We start from the raw sequence: 17,949 nt of genomic DNA on the forward strand, positions 1-17,949 counted from the left end.
AAAAAGTTACCCATGGCCTATTAGGGCTTCCGTACCAAATAACATGATTTTTTTATTATTATTTTTGCACATTTCATCACTGATTGTACTCAGTAGTGTCTGTACTAACCACAACACAAAAAAATCCGCAAAAAGAACAACTTTTATTACTTTCTGTTGCTTGTTTCTCTTGCTGGATCTGGCAACGCACCCTCCCAACCTGGCAACGCCGCAACCTGAAGATCAGCTGTGTCCCGCAAACAACAAGGACGAGGAAATGTTCGAGTTCCACTCTTTCTTCATCAGATATCACAGGGGTTGGATGGTTCCAGTTCTCCGGCGCGTGCTCGTGGTGCTGCCGAGGCTCTCCTAGATTTCAAATCAACCTGAAAAAGTTTCGATCTCGTGCGCAGACACGCTTCTAATGCGATCAGTCAGTCATCACTCGAATGAAACTGTGATCGCAGTCATATGATCTCCTCCCTGCAGGGTCAAAGAGCACGGAGGGACGCGGCCGTTCCATAGTGAACAGTAACGCAAGAGGTCCTAGAATTTACATATCACCAACTCCAAGTCACTTTTTGATGAGGACACAGAAGTCAGGCGATGGTGAGTCCAAGTGTTGACGGATGCTTGTTCTTCTATTCGGGTTGAACCGACTGGACACACGTGAGAAAGATAACTGGCTTTTTCTTTTTTTTAAATTTTAATGAGGTTATTTTAATGTCAGAACAGCAGCTTGAAATAAGAAAAGCTAAACTGGACGTGATGGTAAACCGAAGGACAAAGTAAAAGTGGAAGAACTAAACCAAAACAAAGTATCTGCAAACAGGGTGTTTCAGGACTATTATTTATTTATTTATTTATTTATTTATTTATTTATTTATTTATTTATCACTAATTCGTTTAATTTATTTAATTGATTTTGTTTAATTATTATAATTTTTTTGTTTGTTTTTATTCATAGACAACAATGTTGAACATGCCAGTTTTTAATCAATTGCAAACTTCTTTTTTTTTGGATGATTTTAGTATTTATGAAAAGTTTCAGTCTGGATTTAAGCCCCGTCACAGAGCGGAAACTGCCCTTTTAAGAGTTTTTAACAACCTTATTTTAACTGCTGATGCAGGACACTCAGTTGTTTTAGTACTTTTAGATGTGACCGTTGTCTTTCTTACAGTTAATCACAACATTCTACTATCTGGTCTTGAACCTCTGTGTGGGCATTAAAGGCTCATCTCTTAAACGTGTAAAGTCATACCTGAAAGATAGAAGCGTTTCTGTTCAGCTCCATGATTTCTCCTCCATCGCTGCTCCACTTTCCTGCGGGGTCCCACAGGGATCTATTTTAGGCCCTTTACCTTTTTCTTTAGACATCCTACCCCTGGGGTCCATTTAACAAAATAAACCTAATATCTCCCTTCACTGTTTCAGTGACGATGTGCAGCTCTGCCTCCCAGTTGGACCTGAATCTGCAGGTTCGTCACAGCTTCTGCTCAACTGCTTAGAGGATCTAAAATCTTGGCTGGAAATTAATTTTCTCTGCCTCAATGAATCAAAAACGGAGGTCATTGCTTATAGGCAGATGCACTACCACCCTTTTCTAAAACTCTGGGGGTGAATTCTTGATAGTGGATTTAAAACTTGACTGACAAATCAATTTGTTTTTAGAAACTGGTTTCTTTCAGTCGAGGCTGTTGGTCAAAGTAAAGTTCTCTCTCGCCCACGGCGGCTTTGAGAGTCGCACATGCTGCTGCCTGACTTTTAACAGGGACCGAGAAGTGAGCGTTCGCCTCACTCCACTGACTTCCTGTCTCTCTGAGTTGTTGTTAAGATTTGATTATTGGTTTTCAAGGTATTTAATCGGGTTGGCACCTTCTAATTTATCCGAGCTATTACATGTTTTTTACTCCTGTTTTATCGCTGAGGTCAGCAAATCAGATGGTCCTTGATGTTCCACGATCCAGACTGAAGGATAGAGGTGACCGGGCCTTTCCTGTGGCTTCAGCCCGTCTGTGGAATCGTTTGCCTTCGTTCCATTAGAATGAGTGTCGACTCAAAACGAACACATTTTGCAGCTAAAAACTATTTTTAGTTTTGCAAATTCCAGTTTTTTTTCCCACCGCAGTTCTTCGCGTTCCGTTCTACCTTCCCTGGTGGGTTTTTGTAGTTGCTGTTGCACTTTTGCCTAAACTTGGTTAAAGCCTGAATTTGTTGAAATTGGACTGAGCCTCATTTACGTTTTATTTTGTTATTTAATATATCTGACGTCGGCAGTAATTTTTAAGTGCATTGAGGAAAAAAATCGAAACACAAATATTCAAAAATATACATAGATTCTTTTTTTTTGGGGGGGGGGGGGGGGGGGGGGCAAATGGCCCAGCCCTACTTCAGTCTACTGACTGCAACGCGTTTTCATTTCAGATGAGGCTGATGTGGTGCTGCAGTGCTCTGCTGCTGCTCATTCTGGCTCCCAGAGTGTGTGACGGTGGAAACATCCTGGTCCTTCCCGCTGACGGCAGTCACTGGATTAACATGGACATCCTGCTTCAGGCCTTGCACTCCAGAGGACACAGCCTGACCATCGTACGCTCCAACGCCAGCTGGTACATCCGGGAGAAATCGTCCTACTACAGAACCATCACAGTCCCAGTGAAGAGAAGCGTGGATCAGACGTTCATCACAAAAATTGGGTTGGAGAACCTTAAATTTCAACGTGGGGACATTTCTTTGATAGATTTCCTCCGCATGGCTATTGGCATGATCGGCACATTTGTCGAAATTCATGAATTGACGGTTGAGTTACCGTCGACATTGCTCGGTGACACAGAGTTAATAACACAAATCAAAGACAGCAAATTTGATCTTGTCCTCGGTGATCCCTGCTGGGGTGGTGCAGCCATCGTGGCCAAATATTTCAACCTTCCCTTAGTTTATAACGTGCGCTGGTTAGTAGCTATCGAGGCTCATCTTGCTATTGCCCCTTCACCTGTGTCCTATATCCCGATAACAGGAACGGGCAACACTGACAAGATGACTTTTCTCCAGAGGGTTCAAAACATGCTTTTCTACATAATGAGTGGAATACAAAATAACTGGGTGAACGGGGGCATATATCAGAGGATATGTGAGAAATATCTTGGGCCTGACTGTGACTACCTGCAGTTAATGATTGATGCAGACATTTGGCTGATGAGAATGGACTTTGTCTTTGAGTATCCACGTCCCACCATGCCGAATGTTGTGTACATGGGGGGGTTCCAGTGTAAACCCGCCAAACCTCTGCCCCAACACCTGGAGGACTTTGTGCGGAGTGCTGCGGATCACGGATTCATCATCATGTCTCTGGGGACTTTTGTAACTGAACTTCCCGCTGATCTGGCAAATTATATCGCCGCAACTTTTGCCAAACTGCCTCAGCAAGTCATCTGGAGGTATAAAGGTGAGAAACCAGACACTCTAGGTAACAACACTTTACTGGTGGACTGGATGCCACAGAATGACCTTTTGGGACATCCTAAGATCAAACTGTTTGTGGCTCACGGAGGGACAAATGGTGTCCAAGAAGCGATTTATCACGGGGTCCCGGTTGTGGGTATCCCTCTGTTCTTTGACCAGTATGACAACCTGCTGCGTCTGGAAGACAGAGGGGCTGCTAAGATCCTTTCAGTCGCTACAATGGACAAAGATGACAACTTCTTGAAGGCCGTTCGGGAAGTCCTGACTGTCCCCTCCTACAGGACCAGCATGCAGAGGCTCTCCAGGCTGCACAGGGATCAGCCAATGGCGCCGATGGATAGCGCCCTCTTCTGGATAGAGTTTGTCATGAGGCACAAAGGTGCCGCTCACCTGAAAGCTCAGTGGTACAGGATGCCCTGGTACTCCTACTACTCTGTGGACGTCGCTCTGTTCCTGATTGGAGCGCTCGTCCTCGCGCTCTTCACTGTTTTCATCTCGCTCAGGTGTTTGTCTACCGCCGTGTGTAAACGTAAAGCAAAACGTGACTAAGATTCATGGGTACACAGGATGCAGGCTCCGAACCTTCCGTCAATTTAAGTTTCAGATTATTTATTTTTTTTTTACTATTTTCAAGCAAAACTTTTTACAAACTCTCGTTAACATAACTTTACTAGCAGATCAAAGATATGCATAAAAAATTGTTTAAAAACATTATTTAGATCATTTGTGGAGTAGACTTCATAAATATTTCTATTAGGGATGAAAAGCCCCGATCCAATCGGTAGATATCGGATCGGGGCCGATATTGGTGATTTGTCAGTGATCGGAATCGGCAAATGCATCCGATCACCCTGCCGATCTAAAAAAAAAAAAAAAAAAAAACTTTTTCACATCAGCTGCCGTAAAGCGAGCCCCGTTTGCGACCTGCCGTAAACTGCCGTTAACAGCCTAAAGCCATTGAGTGGATAAAATGTCAGCAGTCTGGAGGTATTTTAAGGTTGACAATGAAACCAGTCCAGCCGCCAGTTGTACTATTTGCTTCTCCACGGTCCCGAGAGGTGGAGCGCCAGAGCTTCGTTTAACACAACTAATTTGATAAGACATCTAAAAAGTAAACATGAGGCGGAGTACGCTCAGCAAAGACGATCATCCGTGGAAAAAGAGATGACGTAATTGCCCCCCTCCTCCCCCCACCGCGGTCCACAACATCACCTAATAACCACAACAATCAGGGACTAGAAGCTCCGGTCGAGCTGCAGAAGCTAGAAGCAGGCGGAGCGGGGCCATAGACCTATAAAACTAGAGTTATATATCGTGGTTTATGTGTTTCTGTGCAGAAGTCTACTTCTAAATTTCTATGTGGTCTGTCTTCTTCTACGTTTTTGTTGTGTTTGGTGAGTCACAGCGCCCCCAAAGGCCATTGGGAATTGGGTTCTTCTGATTGGTTTTACTGAATACTGTTTATGTTGTGGTTTTTTATAGTTTATATGTTAGTCAAACTGATTCACTGGGTTTCATTTTTTATTTTTTTTTATTTGCCACAAGATCCAGGTGAACTTGTTTAGGTTAACATAAATAAGAGATACAAGACTGCAGAGTGTAATTGTTTTTTGTTGTTGTTATGACTGAATAAAGTTTAAATAAGTTCTTAAGTCATTCTGAGAAGAATTTTGATTCAATAAGTGAGTTTTACAATAATTTCTAGGTAAACAAAGCTTCTGCCAATAGTGCTTTTAGCTTCAGACATCTTAGTTGCTCCAAAAATAGACTATTGAGTATCTTTGATTGAAATGTTTATTTCGAATAAGGTACGAAAACAATAAGAAAAAAAAAGAAAAGAAAATTAACAACAAAGTTTTCCTCTCAAATAAATAAATAAATAACAGTAATAATAATATAAAATAAATCAAGTAAAACATCGTCAGATGAGTATTCGAAAAGGAGAAGTAAAAACTTATTTACTCTCACCCCTTGTCACAAGTAAATAATATAATTACTTCCTTCCATCTCTTACACACACACACACACACACACACACACACACACACACACACACACACACACACACACACACACACACACGTCCTGTGCAGCACATAGAATATATATACATACACATCCAGTTCCTACATATCTACAGAGAGACATAAACACCTGTACCCACACAAGCCCACAGTGCAAGGAAAGAAACGAACAATATAAATAACCAAAAGAAATTACTGGACATTTGCCCCTAAAAATAGCCTCGTGATTGGCCACACCTTCTTCTTCCTCGTACCTTTTGAAAATCATATTTTTATATAGCATTTTAAACATTCTCATATTTGGACATTGCTTCAATTCCATACTAAACCCGTTCAGTAGTCTCACCCCGCACACTGATAGACAAAACCGTTTTTTGGTCGTGCGAAATCTTGGTTGTTTAAAGTTACATTTCCTCCTTAGATTGTAAGACTCTTCATGATTTTTTGAACAATTGTTGTATATTCCCTGGTAATAGATTATTTTTTGCTTTGATTTGCTTTATTTGCAATAGCAATGTGAGTGTCGGATCGGGAAAGTATCGGTATCGGCCGATACTCATTTCTGAAAAATCGGATCGGTATCAGGGGCAAAAAAGTGTGATCGGGACGTCCCTAATTTCTATGCAATATCATGTTATCACAATTTCCAAGTTGTTCAATTAATTCACAGGGAAAATGTTTTTATACATATATACTATATATTAACAAAGAATGTGATAACCTCTGTATACCCAACACTAAGTTGTTTGTCATTTTGTCTTTTATCCGTCTACCAAGAGGTTACTGCCTTAACCATTAGTGAAATAGTGAACGGTTCAGCTGATTGAGCTTCATGGACAAGTTGAAGTCTTCGCCAAAGCCTTGAATGGGTCCTCGCTACGCCGCCTGAGACTGTCGGTCGGCGTATGCGTGTCATCTAATGAGGCTTGTGGACATTTGGGGTCAGTTGGACAATGGACAGGTTATGTAGGCCGTACTTCCTGTTTACAGCAGGTGGCGCTATAGCTGACGGTCACATCATTGTGATGGAGCTGTGATGAGGGGCGGGCGCTTATCTGTCAACTTTGAGGCTGATCTGACCACGTGCAAGCATTTTACACTGCACTTCCTGTTTCGAGGCGAAACGTCAAACGCCCTGAGATATTCTGCAATGATTTAAGTAACCTTTGTTCATCAATGTCGTTTCTATCACCACACAAACCTTCAGGTGAATTGGAATAACCTCCAAGGAATCGTTCTCTAACATATCCATATAAGTTCACCTACAATTTCTTTCTTATTAGTGCAGGTTGATGTTTTCTAGAAAAGGAAATTGTTTACCTTCACTTTAGACAATCCTTGACTCTGTTGTGATACGAAACATACGTGCAAAGAAACGATAAATGTGTGTTGGACTGCGTTTCATCCTTTTCCTGCAAACGTCATGTAGGTTTGATACAGGACACATAGTTTTGGCTTATTGTAATATTGTGAGTGGGCTAAACAATAATGGAATGTTATGATATGTGATATATGATAGGTAAAACACAATACGCGCGCGCGCGCACGCACAAAAACATACACACTCTCACACACACGGGGCGCTATGGAGTCGCATCATGCTGAAAAAGCAGAAGAAGAAGATGCTGTGACGTCAGAAGGAGTAGTCTGCTCGCTCGCCGGTATTTCCAGGTAAGAAGAACCAGCTTTCTTTATTTGTTGGCGCATTAGTTTGTGTTCTTTTTGTATCTACTTCATGCTAACCGGGTATGACGGGACCGGCTGGGTGGCAGTGACGTCATGTTTACGATCCCGAGCTGATAGGTTAGCTGTTAGCATGTAGCAGCCTTCAGAAGTTCTGACTTGAGATTTAACAACTCGTGTTTCCGTCCTCGCGATAAAGTCGCCCCTCCTGGCGTGGGAGCATGTTTTCTTGAAGTCTGCTGAACTGAGTCCGCGGGGCTCCTCCGTGCTTCTCAGATTCAGACACTTCGCACTGACTGCTGGACCACACGTACCAGCCTGTCCGCCATATTGGATGAGGACCGTCCTCTCCTCTGCTGCATTCACTTCCACTGAGGAAGGAGGTTTTAACACAGTTCGGGAACATCCGAATAGTCCAGGTATCGACTTTTTACTTAAATGTGATTTCACTATTCAAAGACTACCTCATAAACTATCTCCTTTTCACCAACAAGTTCTTTTATACTGGAAAATGCTATACAATCATAATTTTACCCCACACAATACACTGATATTGAACAACAGATATATTGTGATTAATAACAAATCATTGTACAATAAGGAATTGATGGATAAAAAAACATTTGGTCTGTGATTCACTTTATTGACGATGAAGAATATGTGATGTCCAATGAAAACTTTTGTTTGAAACATAATTTGAATATTAGTCACAAGTTAATTTCTATAACAAAAGCGACTCCTGCCACTTTATTAGGTCTAATAAGAGGCACATGTTCAAATTCCACGAGTCTCACTCTTTGTCTTCCTCATCTTCTCGTGAGCAGCTGTGACTTCATATCAAACCAAATTCCTAACGAAATAATGAGAATGTTTAATCAGATTTCATATCCCGTGTTGTCATTCCGTAACTCCGTTGCTCAGGTTTTCTCTGAGGACGTCATACATTCTCTGCGCTCAAAGTATTTAGAATACCCCGTCACTCCCAAAACTAAAGAATTGCATTTAAAAATGTTGAATGAGATGTATCCTTGGATTTGGATTTGACACGAATGAGTGTGTGTTCTGTGGAGGTATAGAAACTACAGTTCATCTGTTCTTTATTTATGTACTCAGAAGCATTTTGGGCTGATATACATGATTGGCTTCATACCAATATTCTACTTAAATCCTTTATTCCAAAACATATTATTGATGGTTTTGTTTCAGAAAACAAAGATTGTGATTTCTTCATTAACAACATTCTCATCCTCTGAAAGTTTTACGTACACAAATGCAAAAGCATGATGGTATATCCCAGGTTTTATGTATTTCATAAGGAGTTTCTCTTCTTCAATGAAGCCCTAAAAAAAAGAAGAGTTAACGTGCAATACTATTCAATTTGAATAATAATTACAATCTAGAAAGAAAGCCCTTGGTTTGCTTCTTTTTCTTCTTTTTGTGTGTGTGTGTGTCTCTTTCTTTTCTGTTTTGATTTTATTTTTGTTTTTTACTGACTGCATTCCAAGAAACCCATTTTTACAGGATGTATAAGTGAATCTGTTAACAAGAGAAAGGAGGGACTATTCAGATGTCCCTTTTAAAGTCACCACAACACAGTAAATTAACAACACACCTTCACCTGGTTTGGTTTTTTTTAAGAAAAGACATGTGGTTACGATGCAGAATGCTTTATAACATTGAAAATGTGGCCTGTCGTGCTAAATGATCGTGTGTGTGTGTGTGTGTGTGTGGCAGGGCTTTATCAGTCCGGGTAGTTTCTCAGTTGCTTTATCTCCTGCCACAGCTTGTTTGTGTTTTCCTTCGTGAGATGATTTCGAGTTTATTCTCATGCTGCCTCAGTCCTGATGGTGCCTCTCCTCCGGTCAGCTCCAGCAGAGCTGTGGTGGGAGTCGTACCCTGGTTTGAAGGTGGTTGCGGTTCCTGAGAGTATCCAGGACTTCTGTTTGGGGAAACTACCGCATGATGACCGTGCAATGAGCTCAATGCTTAGTTTCAGTTTCTCTCCTGTATGCATGCACACGGCTCCATCCTGAGCTCCATCTGAAATACTTTTGTTCTGGAGTGATAGTTTTGTAAACTTTGTTGAAGAAAACAATCATTACAAGGTAAGGGGGACGAAGGTTTTGTTACTGTTGTTTGGACAAGTTTTTTATTATTACGATGATGTACTTTCTGTTAACCTATAAACTTTACCCAAATTCTGATCTCGGTTCAACTAATTATTAAACCAAAAGAAAAATCAGAATGACTCCTTGAATATTTAAAACCATTGTTATTGGCTCAGTATTGGCGATGCTGGCCCTGTGTGTACTTGGTATCGGGTCGATACCCAGCAGGATTACACACTTCAGGGTTTTGAAACAGAAAAGCTTCGTCTCTGAAACGTCTCACTGGTTCGACTCTTCCTCCAGGGGAACGTCGGCTGATTGCATGAGCAGCGAGAGCTGCGTCTGCTTCTGTAACTCTGTGTGTCATTTCAGGATGAGCGGCGGAGGAGGCGGACAGACCTGCTGCACCGCAGCTGGAAAACCCCCTCAGGAGGAGGTGGAGGAGCAGGAGGTGGAGGACTTCTACGACTGCCGGGAGGACCTGGTGGCTCCTGAAGCCGGAGAGAAGCAACACGACAGAACCGGGTCTGACGGGGGGCCGGATTGCAGTGACACGGCAGGACAAGAGGAGGAGGAGCAGGAGGAGGAGGCGCAGAGCCATAGGTTCCAGCAGGAGCAGGAGGAGGACCTGGTGCGTCCTGAAGCTGGAGACACTCAACACGACAGAACTGAGTCTGGCAGGAGGAAAGAATGCAGTGATGAAGCAGGCGAGGAGGATGAGGAGGAGGAGGTCCACCGGCTACAGGAGGAGGAGCAGGACTCGGACTTGGAGTTGAAAGCGGAGGTCAGCCCAGGAGTCGAGTTTGATGACGACTACCTGAGAGAGGTGGAGAAAGATCTGACGGAGGAGGAGAAAGAGGTGACTCCTGTTTACTTGTTGTATGAGTGAGAGGCGTTCAGGTGACAGACACGCTGCAGGAAATCTCAGTCCTCTCAGTCTCGCGTAAACCTGCAGGTTTGTGTTTCAGAGTCGACGGCAAGAAAGCCTCACGCTGAAGGAGGCCGGAAACAGTCTGTTCAAAGCAGGAGGTGAGTCCCGACGGTGGTGAACCAGGACGCTGACCGGTCCCTGGAGCCGTGTGGTAGTAATGCAGTTGTGTCTCTGCAGAGTGGGCGGAGGCTGAGCGGAGCTACACGGAGGCGCTCGCGTTGTGTCCAGTTTGTTTTTGCAAAGAACGAGCCATCCTGTTCTCCAACCGGGCCGCTGCCAGAGGACACCTGGTAACGTCGACACAGTGTGGACGAACTCTACTCACTGAAAGTTCGGGTGAAATTTCAGGACAAACTTAAAATGCACTTTAACCTTTACAGGCGAACTTAGTGAGACCGTCTCTAAACTTCTGAATGTCCAGCTGTACGAGGTTTCAGTACTTTGGTGGCGGAATCATTAGTGACCGTCTGCTGGACACTGGGGGACTGCAGCTGCAGTGACCTGCTGCGGCTTAAATGATTTACTCTCAATATTTATTATGACTGGAGCATCAACTTTTCATGTTTTCCATCAATTTCACCCCAATTTGTTTGTGAGTACTATATAAGGACCTCGTCAGCGGTCGCCATGGCGCCGGTAGGTTAGCTGGATGCTAACACTGATGCTAACTGTCTCTCTTCCAGGATCTGAAGGACACTGCGATCTCGGACTGCAGCAGGGGTGAGTCGTCGCGTCACATCTGCTTCTGGTTGAACCGACCCGCTTACTGACGGTCCTCTTCGTTTCCGTAGCAATAGACCTCAATCCAGAATACCTGCGGGCGCTGCTGAGGAGGGCGGAGCTTTACGAGCAGACGGACAAGCTGGACGAGGCCTTGGAGGACTACAAGAAGGTTCTGGAGCGAGACCCGAGCCACGCCGGAGCCAGACAGGCCTGCATGGTGAGTTCACTGACCACGGGACAAACCATGCGCCGGCTGTTCTGGCAACCGTAGAAGTCTTGAAACTGTTTTGGTATTTTCGTTTCGGAAAAGTTTAGCATTTGCAGGTCAACTCTTTTTGAAAACGACATGTGATTTCAGCGTTTCTGCCAATCCCGTGTGAACGACTTTTCATGTTGGGCCACTAGTTGCCGCTGTTGTTCTGTAATGAAACCACACACGCATGCAGCTATAAACATTAACAATTAGAGAACACAGACATTTGAATGCGGTGCGCAAGACGTGGTTTTTAGTGGCTCTGAGCAAAGTTGTAAACATTTCCTCCAAAACACAAAAGTTTTCTGTTTTCTCTGAAACGTTGACGCGCTAACGGGGCCTCGTCTTTGTCGCAGCGGCTGCCTCAGCAGATCCAGGAGCGGAACGAGAAGCTAAAGGAGGAAATGATGAGTACGTATTGCACTTGAACGCAGCATGACTCAGCGTCCGGCGGTCGGTGGGTGACTTGATGACCTTTTGACCTGCAGGTAAACTGAAGGATCTTGGGAACATGGTCCTGAGGCCGTTCGGACTTTCCACCAACAACTTCCAGGTGAACCAGGACTCGGCCAGCGGCTCCTACTCCATCAACTTCGTCCAGAACCCCAACAACAACAACAGATGATGCCACGGCGACGACGCTTGTGTGGATTTGTAAATAAGTAGATGTGGACATTTCCCTCACCGTGGTAACCGGAGAACATGCGGTCGGTTCTCCGAGTGCGGTCATGTATTCCGTCGGTGTGATTCTCACTCCTCAGACTATGTGAAATAAAATCAGGACTCGGTGTGACGCTTCAGTATTTTAATATTTAAACACACAAATGAACAAACGTTATTGAGCCCTCCTGGACAGCAGCATCTCTCTGATGTTGTCCTCCGCTTCTTTCACACTACGTTCAAGGTAAACTTTCTTCTGCTGCAAAGACATAGAACGAGTATTAGGACGCTGTGTGTGTGTGTACGTGTGTGTACGTGTGTGTGTGTGTACCTCCAGCTCTTTGATCTTCTCATTCGCCGTCTTCTGTTTGTCGGTCAGCTGGTTGTTGATCTCCTCTCGGGACTGAAGGATGAACCTGAAACAAACGGCGTCTTGTCACACCCTTGATGATGTCACGGCGACGTCACCTTCAAACGGTTGGGGGAACTCACATGCGTCCGACGCCCTCGTAGAGCCGCGTGTTGTCTGGCACCGTGGTGATCTCGGCGTGAGTCAGCTTGGCGTACTTCTGAACGCGGGTCAGCTGATCGATCTGCAGGTTGGCCAACTTCACCTTCTGCTGCGTGTCCACCATCTTCACCTGCAGCTCAGAGAAGGCCTGCACAGACAGGAGGTCTCACTCTGATTAAAAAATACACCTGCACAGGCAGGAGGTCCAAATCATGCGTTTGGGACTAACCACTTGAGATTGGATTGCGGTACTACCTGTACGTCACTTCCACTAAATGGTGAAATGGCTCGAAGTGCCATTATGAGTCCTACAGCTTCCACGGGACAGTGTCCACTGTCCACTAAAGCTCAGACCAACGATCAAGATGTTTACGTGCAAGGTATTTTTCTGCGACGCCACCGTCCCAGGACACATGACTGTTCACACTACAAAGCCTCTCTGGTCAGATGCTCCCTGACCACGCCGGGAAGTGGTTAGGTGCTTGTTCACCATTGTCTTTAGGGCTTGCCACTTGTGAGCGTATCACCCAAAACACACTTTAATGCCAATCTGAACATGCCCACTATGATTAAAAACAAGCCTGCACAGACGAATCAAACCGTTATTTAAAAAAAAAAAAGGGTAAAAAAAATTGTTTTAAAGAACAAACGTGAGGAACAGACGGTGAGAAGAGGTCTCACTACTTTAAAGAAAAACCAGCAGACAATACCTGAACAGGCAGAAGGATTCACTCAGAATTAAAGAGAAATACGGACACAAACACCAGCAAATATTTCAGCCTGATTCCTAAATGAAAACACCTGCAACTACAACAACGCCCTCCCAGACAGGAGGTCTCACTCATTAATAAACCATAGTTTCTCTTCGGTTCGAGGATTTGAGATGTTTCCCGTCAGGTTTGTGAGGGCGTGTGTGTGGTACTTCGCTCCCTTTTGGATCATATTAAACATCAATAGCAGCTCCCTCGTGTCTGTCTCACATCCTGAACGAGCTTAAACCGGCTCACAACAAGCCTCAGCGATCGTCTTCGGCTCCGTCAGCTCAGCTCGTTCTGTAGCGACGTGACGCAGAAACACGCGTGTATGAAAGCCACGCGTTAAAAGGGAACCATTTGAGTGTTTCTACCTTCTTCAGCTCCAGATCCACGGGCGCAGCCATCTTCACGCTACACTGTTGATTCACTACGCGCATGCGCTAGATTCCTCGACCCACCCCGGAAACGGAAGTCTGTTAAGCGCGCGAGGTTCGATTTGAGAAATCAAATCTGCGCGCCTGTCATTCAGTCATTGTCCGCGCGGCAGACCGTTCACAGAAACCCTGAGAGAACCGAACCCAACAGAACATGGCCACCCCGCCGAAGAGACAGTGCAACGTTCCGGCCTCCCCGCCGCGGAACGGCAGCTTTACCCGCCGCCTGAAGAAGATCTCCATCGAGGGAAACATTGGTCAGTTTACCACTGAATTTATGACTGACCGCTCCGTATTCAACTGTGAAATACACTTTATGTATTTTTTTTTATTACTTTTGTACTCATTTAGTGACGGTAACGCTACACCAGGTTAACGTTCTGCATGTTGTTAAAGTATTACTGTGTTTGTCACTGTTTTGTATGAGTAGAATTTCATGTATTGAATAAGTACTTTGTGTACAAAGTTGTGAATTTTCTCAAGGATAGTGTTTTACTGTAAAAAAGAAGAAATTTTTCGTTCACAATTAGAAGCAGTGTTCTGTGCATTAGCAATTAGTAATGAATACTGCATGTTTTTGTTTGCTTGTTGCCTTGCAGCTGCAGGAAAGTCCACCTTCGTGCGCCTCCTGCAGGGGGCGTCAGAGGACTGGGAGGTGATTCCTGAACCTATTGGAAAATGGTGCAACGTCCAGAACGAGGGTGATGACATGTACCAGGTACACCTGAAGGCATCACGCCTGCTATGAGTGTGTTTACCAACTGTTTGTTAACCATCTGTTTGTTTACCACATGTATGTTAACATGTTTGTTTACCAACTCCACGTTCAAGTCGTCTGTTTGCCACTTCTGTGTCCTTACTTGTTTGTTTACCTCTTGTTTGTTGAATTGTCTGTTTACTCATTTGTTTACGACATCTGTGCGTTTACTGGTTTGTTTACCTTCTGTTTGTTTACTTGTCTTTTTACCACTTTATGTTTACCGCCTGTGTGTTTACTCGTCTGTTGAGCACAGTGGCCTGCACTACAAACCCTGATCAACCTATCCAGGGTCTCCCTCTGTTTCCTGGGTGGACTTATCCAGATGTGCGTGATCCTGATCACCGTCACAACTCGCTGGTTTGACCCAGACTTACGTCTGCGCGTTCACGTGAAAGGGGCGGAGTTTGCAGCATCTGACCAATCACACACAGAGAAATCCTGCAGCGTAGTTTACAGATTACTGAAGGGGCAGTTATTCTCTGAGAAAATTAAGAATTAAAACACATCCAGCAGCTAAAAGCAACACTGCTGCTGCAGCCAAAGCCAGAACATTCCTGACTTGTTAATGCTGACATGGTGAGATTATACAATATAAATTTATCAGAGATATAAACGGACAGCACCTCCTCTGATCAATTAATTTCACTTTATTACAGCAGAAATGATTCAGGCTGAACTTCCTCACTGCTCTTTTTTTTTAGTTTAAATTTTCCATCCAGTTGTTTTGAGGCTGAGTTTCTCTTGTGTTTTATGTTGGAATATTAATTCATCACCGTGACGACAAAAGTTGTTCTGCGCTCCATAAATTCATGTTCCTGCAGTTCTGTCAGGTGTGATCATTAACCTCATTATTACAGATAAACAGACCTGGAACAAGTCAAGAACAAAAACCTCCTCCAAAGCCTCAGAGACCAGGATTTATTTTATTATGTCAAAAAGATCGTTCTGAATTAATTTCTCATCTCCGCTCTGCTCCAGCTCAGCACTCAACCTGCGCACCAATCACCATCATTGAAGACTGGGTGGGTCATTTTTCAAGAGATCTAATTGGTCAGGAGGCGGGGCTTTGACCTCTTATCCAGAACACAACCTGCTCCAGAGCAGGTTAGACATTCAGCGTCAGTTACCGGGGTGATTTATCCTGGTGAGAAGTGAGCGAGCGTTGTAGTACGGGAAACCCAGAGTTAATCCTTAAAGTTATCTCGATGAGAGAAAATTCAGCTTCATCGTACAGAGCAGGTTCGACATTCAGAGTTACCACGGTGATTTATCCCGGTGGGAAGTGAGCGAGCGTCGTAGTGCAGAAAAAACCCAAATTTAATCTTTGAAGTGACCACAAGAAAAATACTGTGTCGTAGTACAGGCCCCTGGCTATTTCCTCGTATGTTTACAACTTGTGTGTTTACACGTCTTTTAACCACCTGTTTGCTGTTGTTTGTTTAGCACCTTCTTATCTACTTGTTTGTTTGCCATCAGTGTGTTTACTCGTCTGCTTCCCACCAGTTTGTTTACAGCCTCTGTGTTTACTCGTCTGTTTACTGCAGGACTTGAGTTCCTCTCAGAAGAGTGGAGGAAACTTGCTGCAGATGTTGTACAGCAAGCCGAGCCGCTGGTCCTACACCTTCCAGGTAACTAAATGTTCCTCCATCTCGTCTCGACACGACACCACAGGCCTGCATTAACACTTCAACACTGGTGACCTCGCTGGACAGAACTGCTCCGTCCTCCAGACCTGTGACCAACTCTCCTCCCTCACCTGCCTGTCTTTCAGAGTTACGCGTGTCTCAGCAGAGTTCGAGCTCAACTTCAGTTTCCTTCAGTCAAACTTCAGCAGGCAGAAAATCCTGTTCAGTTCTTCGAGCGCTCGGTCTACTCAGACAGGTAACTAGTCCCACCTCACACTGGTAACCTATCCCACCTCACACTGGTAACCTATCCCACCTCACACTGGTAACCTATCCCACCTCACACTGGTAACCTATTCCACCTCACACTGGTAACCTGTCCCACTGCACACTGGTAACTAGTCCCACCTCACACTGGTAACTATTCCCATGACACACAGTGGTCGACTACAGTAACTGAGTATTAATGCAATAACAGTACTACAGTGAGTGTGTGTACTTTGTGTGCAGGTATGTATTTGCCTCCAATCTGTTTGAAAGTGGAGATCTGACTGATACCGAGTTCAGTGTTTACCAGGACTGGCACACCTGGTTATTAAACCAGTTTGAAACGGATATCGCCCTGGACGCCATCATCTACCTGAGAGCCGCACCACAGGTACTAAAACTTACAACACTGCTTATACTACTGCTATAACTACACACAGTGACTGCGTGCTGCCTTCAAGTGTCTGTGTAAATTTCAGCGCTGTATGCAGAGGCTGCTGCACCGGGGCCGCGAGGAGGAGCAAGGCATTCCTCTGGAGTACCTGGAGCAGCTTCACTTCAAACACGAGGCGTGGCTCCACCACCGGACCCTCAGGTAACCGCTCAGAACCGTCTGGTGGTGCATTCAGGGTGGGGTAGCTCCGAGTGGACTTCTGAGTGCCCTTTCCTCTGAGCTCAGGTTGGACTTCGATTACCTGAACGAGGTCCCGGTTCTGGTTCTGAACGTCGACGACGACTTCAAGAACGACCGCATCAAACGGGAAGCCATCGTCGACAAGGTGCCTCTCATTTTAGAGATGAGATGAGATTTTCACTTTAATTGCAAGTCTTCATGGACCTTTTTCTTTTTGTCCACAGGTCCGAGAGTTCCTCAGCACGCTGTGAGGCCTCACCCATCAATCCTAGCTCAGCGTGTTGGCAGTGAATTTCGATTTACGGAAGACTCAAGAGGACTCAAGAGGACTCAAGAGGACTCAAGAGGACTCAAGAGGACTCAAGAGGACTCAAGCGTCAATGGACAAAAGTTTTTCCGGTTTTACAGTCTCGTGTGTGTGTGTGTGTGTGTGTGTGTGTGTGTGTGTGTGTGTGTGTGTGTGTGTGTGTGTGTGTGCACATTTTTATACTTGATCCACTTTTTATTGGTTATATATTTATGCTCAAGGTTCTGTTAATGCTAAATCAAGGGTGACCATGGACACACCGTGATGCCTTCAGGATCCAACTCGTTCAGTTAATGTGAATAAATGAACTCAAACTGATGAAGTGTCTCGATTTATGCAATTTAAAACTTTGTACTGCAGCTTGGTACTTACGCCGAAACGTTGTTCTGATGTTCATTCACAAACAGGAAACTGAGCAAGTCAAACATTAATGGCAGTACAAGTGCACATTAACAGTCCAAGTACTGGTACCTTGAACACACGTGTGTCAGGTTGATGTACCGATGGAGCCCTGCAGGGGGCAGTGAGGAGGCCGTGAAGTTCAAGAGCGGCTGAATGATTGTTGAGGTTTGGTGTTAAAGTTCAACATGGACATGGTGAAATCTCAACAGACATGATGTCGAGTCACCATGAGCCAAGGGAATACACACGCACAGACACACACTGCTGTGAGCAGCTGTCCAACTGTCCATAGACCCAAGATGACCTCAAGACTATTTCTTTTCTCGGGCACTCGGCATCAATGAGCAATCAAACTAGTTCAGGGTGAGCATTTCACAACACGAGGCCATAAACCCACCAAAGCAGGGGGCCGGGGGGCTTGGCTTCTACCTGC

The 17,949-nt window shown here is 44.6% G+C and overlaps 4 protein-coding genes across 5 annotated transcripts; 3 read left to right on the forward strand and 1 right to left on the reverse strand.

The window, feature by feature from the left end:
* Positions 1 to 210: 210 nt before the first annotated feature.
* LOC308122302 (UDP-glucuronosyltransferase 2A2-like) lies at positions 211 to 5,088 on the forward strand. Its single transcript, XM_080484050.1, has 2 exons — positions 211 to 588; positions 2,405 to 5,088. The coding sequence occupies exons 1-2, from the start codon at positions 586 to 588 to the stop codon at positions 3,986 to 3,988; spliced, it is 1,587 nt and encodes a 528-aa protein (XP_080340176.1). The 5' UTR covers positions 211 to 585; the 3' UTR covers positions 3,989 to 5,088.
* Positions 5,089 to 7,048: 1,960 nt separating this feature from the next.
* Positions 7,049 to 11,960, forward strand: ttc1 (tetratricopeptide repeat domain 1; the record flags this gene model as incomplete). Its single annotated transcript, XM_080483429.1, has 8 exons — positions 7,049 to 7,134; positions 9,627 to 10,113; positions 10,223 to 10,283; positions 10,363 to 10,475; positions 10,869 to 10,905; positions 10,977 to 11,125; positions 11,518 to 11,572; positions 11,650 to 11,960. 8 exons carry the CDS (start codon positions 7,049 to 7,051, stop codon positions 11,784 to 11,786), a joined length of 1,125 nt encoding a protein of 374 aa, XP_080339555.1. The 3' UTR covers positions 11,787 to 11,960.
* Positions 11,952 to 13,515, reverse strand: pfdn1 (prefoldin subunit 1). The gene is made up of 4 exons (XM_080484064.1): positions 13,459 to 13,515; positions 12,314 to 12,480; positions 12,153 to 12,237; positions 11,952 to 12,080 (listed from the first exon to the last, which is right to left on the reverse strand). The coding sequence occupies exons 1-4, from the start codon at positions 13,489 to 13,491 to the stop codon at positions 11,997 to 11,999; spliced, it is 369 nt and encodes a 122-aa protein (XP_080340190.1). The 5' UTR covers positions 13,492 to 13,515; the 3' UTR covers positions 11,952 to 11,996.
* Positions 13,516 to 13,565: 50 nt separating this feature from the next.
* On the forward strand, positions 13,566 to 17,431 carry LOC308122308 (deoxycytidine kinase 2-like). Of its 2 annotated transcripts, none has more exons than XM_080484061.1 (8): positions 13,566 to 13,778; positions 14,121 to 14,239; positions 15,826 to 15,909; positions 16,053 to 16,162; positions 16,417 to 16,564; positions 16,653 to 16,768; positions 16,853 to 16,952; positions 17,032 to 17,431. In XM_080484061.1, the coding sequence occupies exons 1-8, from the start codon at positions 13,676 to 13,678 to the stop codon at positions 17,056 to 17,058; spliced, it is 807 nt and encodes a 268-aa protein (XP_080340187.1). In that variant the 5' UTR covers positions 13,566 to 13,675; the 3' UTR covers positions 17,059 to 17,431. The 2 variants fall into 2 exon arrangements, with proteins under 2 accessions (XP_080340187.1, XP_080340188.1); XM_080484062.1 differs by having other exon boundaries at positions 13,581 to 13,778; positions 16,665 to 16,768.
* Positions 17,432 to 17,949: the final 518 nt, after the last annotated feature.

This window comes from Lipophrys pholis (genome assembly GCF_963383615.2).
Source record: "Lipophrys pholis genome assembly, chromosome: 16".
Classification (NCBI taxonomy): Eukaryota; Metazoa; Chordata; class Actinopteri; order Blenniiformes; family Blenniidae; genus Lipophrys; species Lipophrys pholis.

Bases quoted from the DNA above. Each gene is read 5' to 3' on its own strand.
- LOC308122308 (XM_080484061.1), top strand. From the start codon at position 13,676: ATGGCCACCCCGCCGAAGAGACAGTGCAACGTTCCGGCCTCCCCGCCG. The intron at 15,910-16,052 runs GTAACTAAATGT...CCTGTCTTTCAG, and splicing joins GCTGGTCCTACACCTTCCAG to AGTTACGCGTGTCTCAGCAG. The intron at 16,163-16,416 runs GTAACTAGTCCC...CTTTGTGTGCAG, and splicing joins CGCTCGGTCTACTCAGACAG to GTATGTATTTGCCTCCAATC.
- pfdn1 (XM_080484064.1), bottom strand. From the start codon at position 13,491: ATGGCTGCGCCCGTGGATCTGGAGCTGAAGAAG. The intron at 12,481-13,458 runs GTAGAAACACTC...CTGTCTGTGCAG, and splicing joins TGGATCTGGAGCTGAAGAAG to GCCTTCTCTGAGCTGCAGGT. The intron at 12,238-12,313 runs GTGAGTTCCCCC...CGTTTGTTTCAG, and splicing joins TACGAGGGCGTCGGACGCAT to GTTCATCCTTCAGTCCCGAG.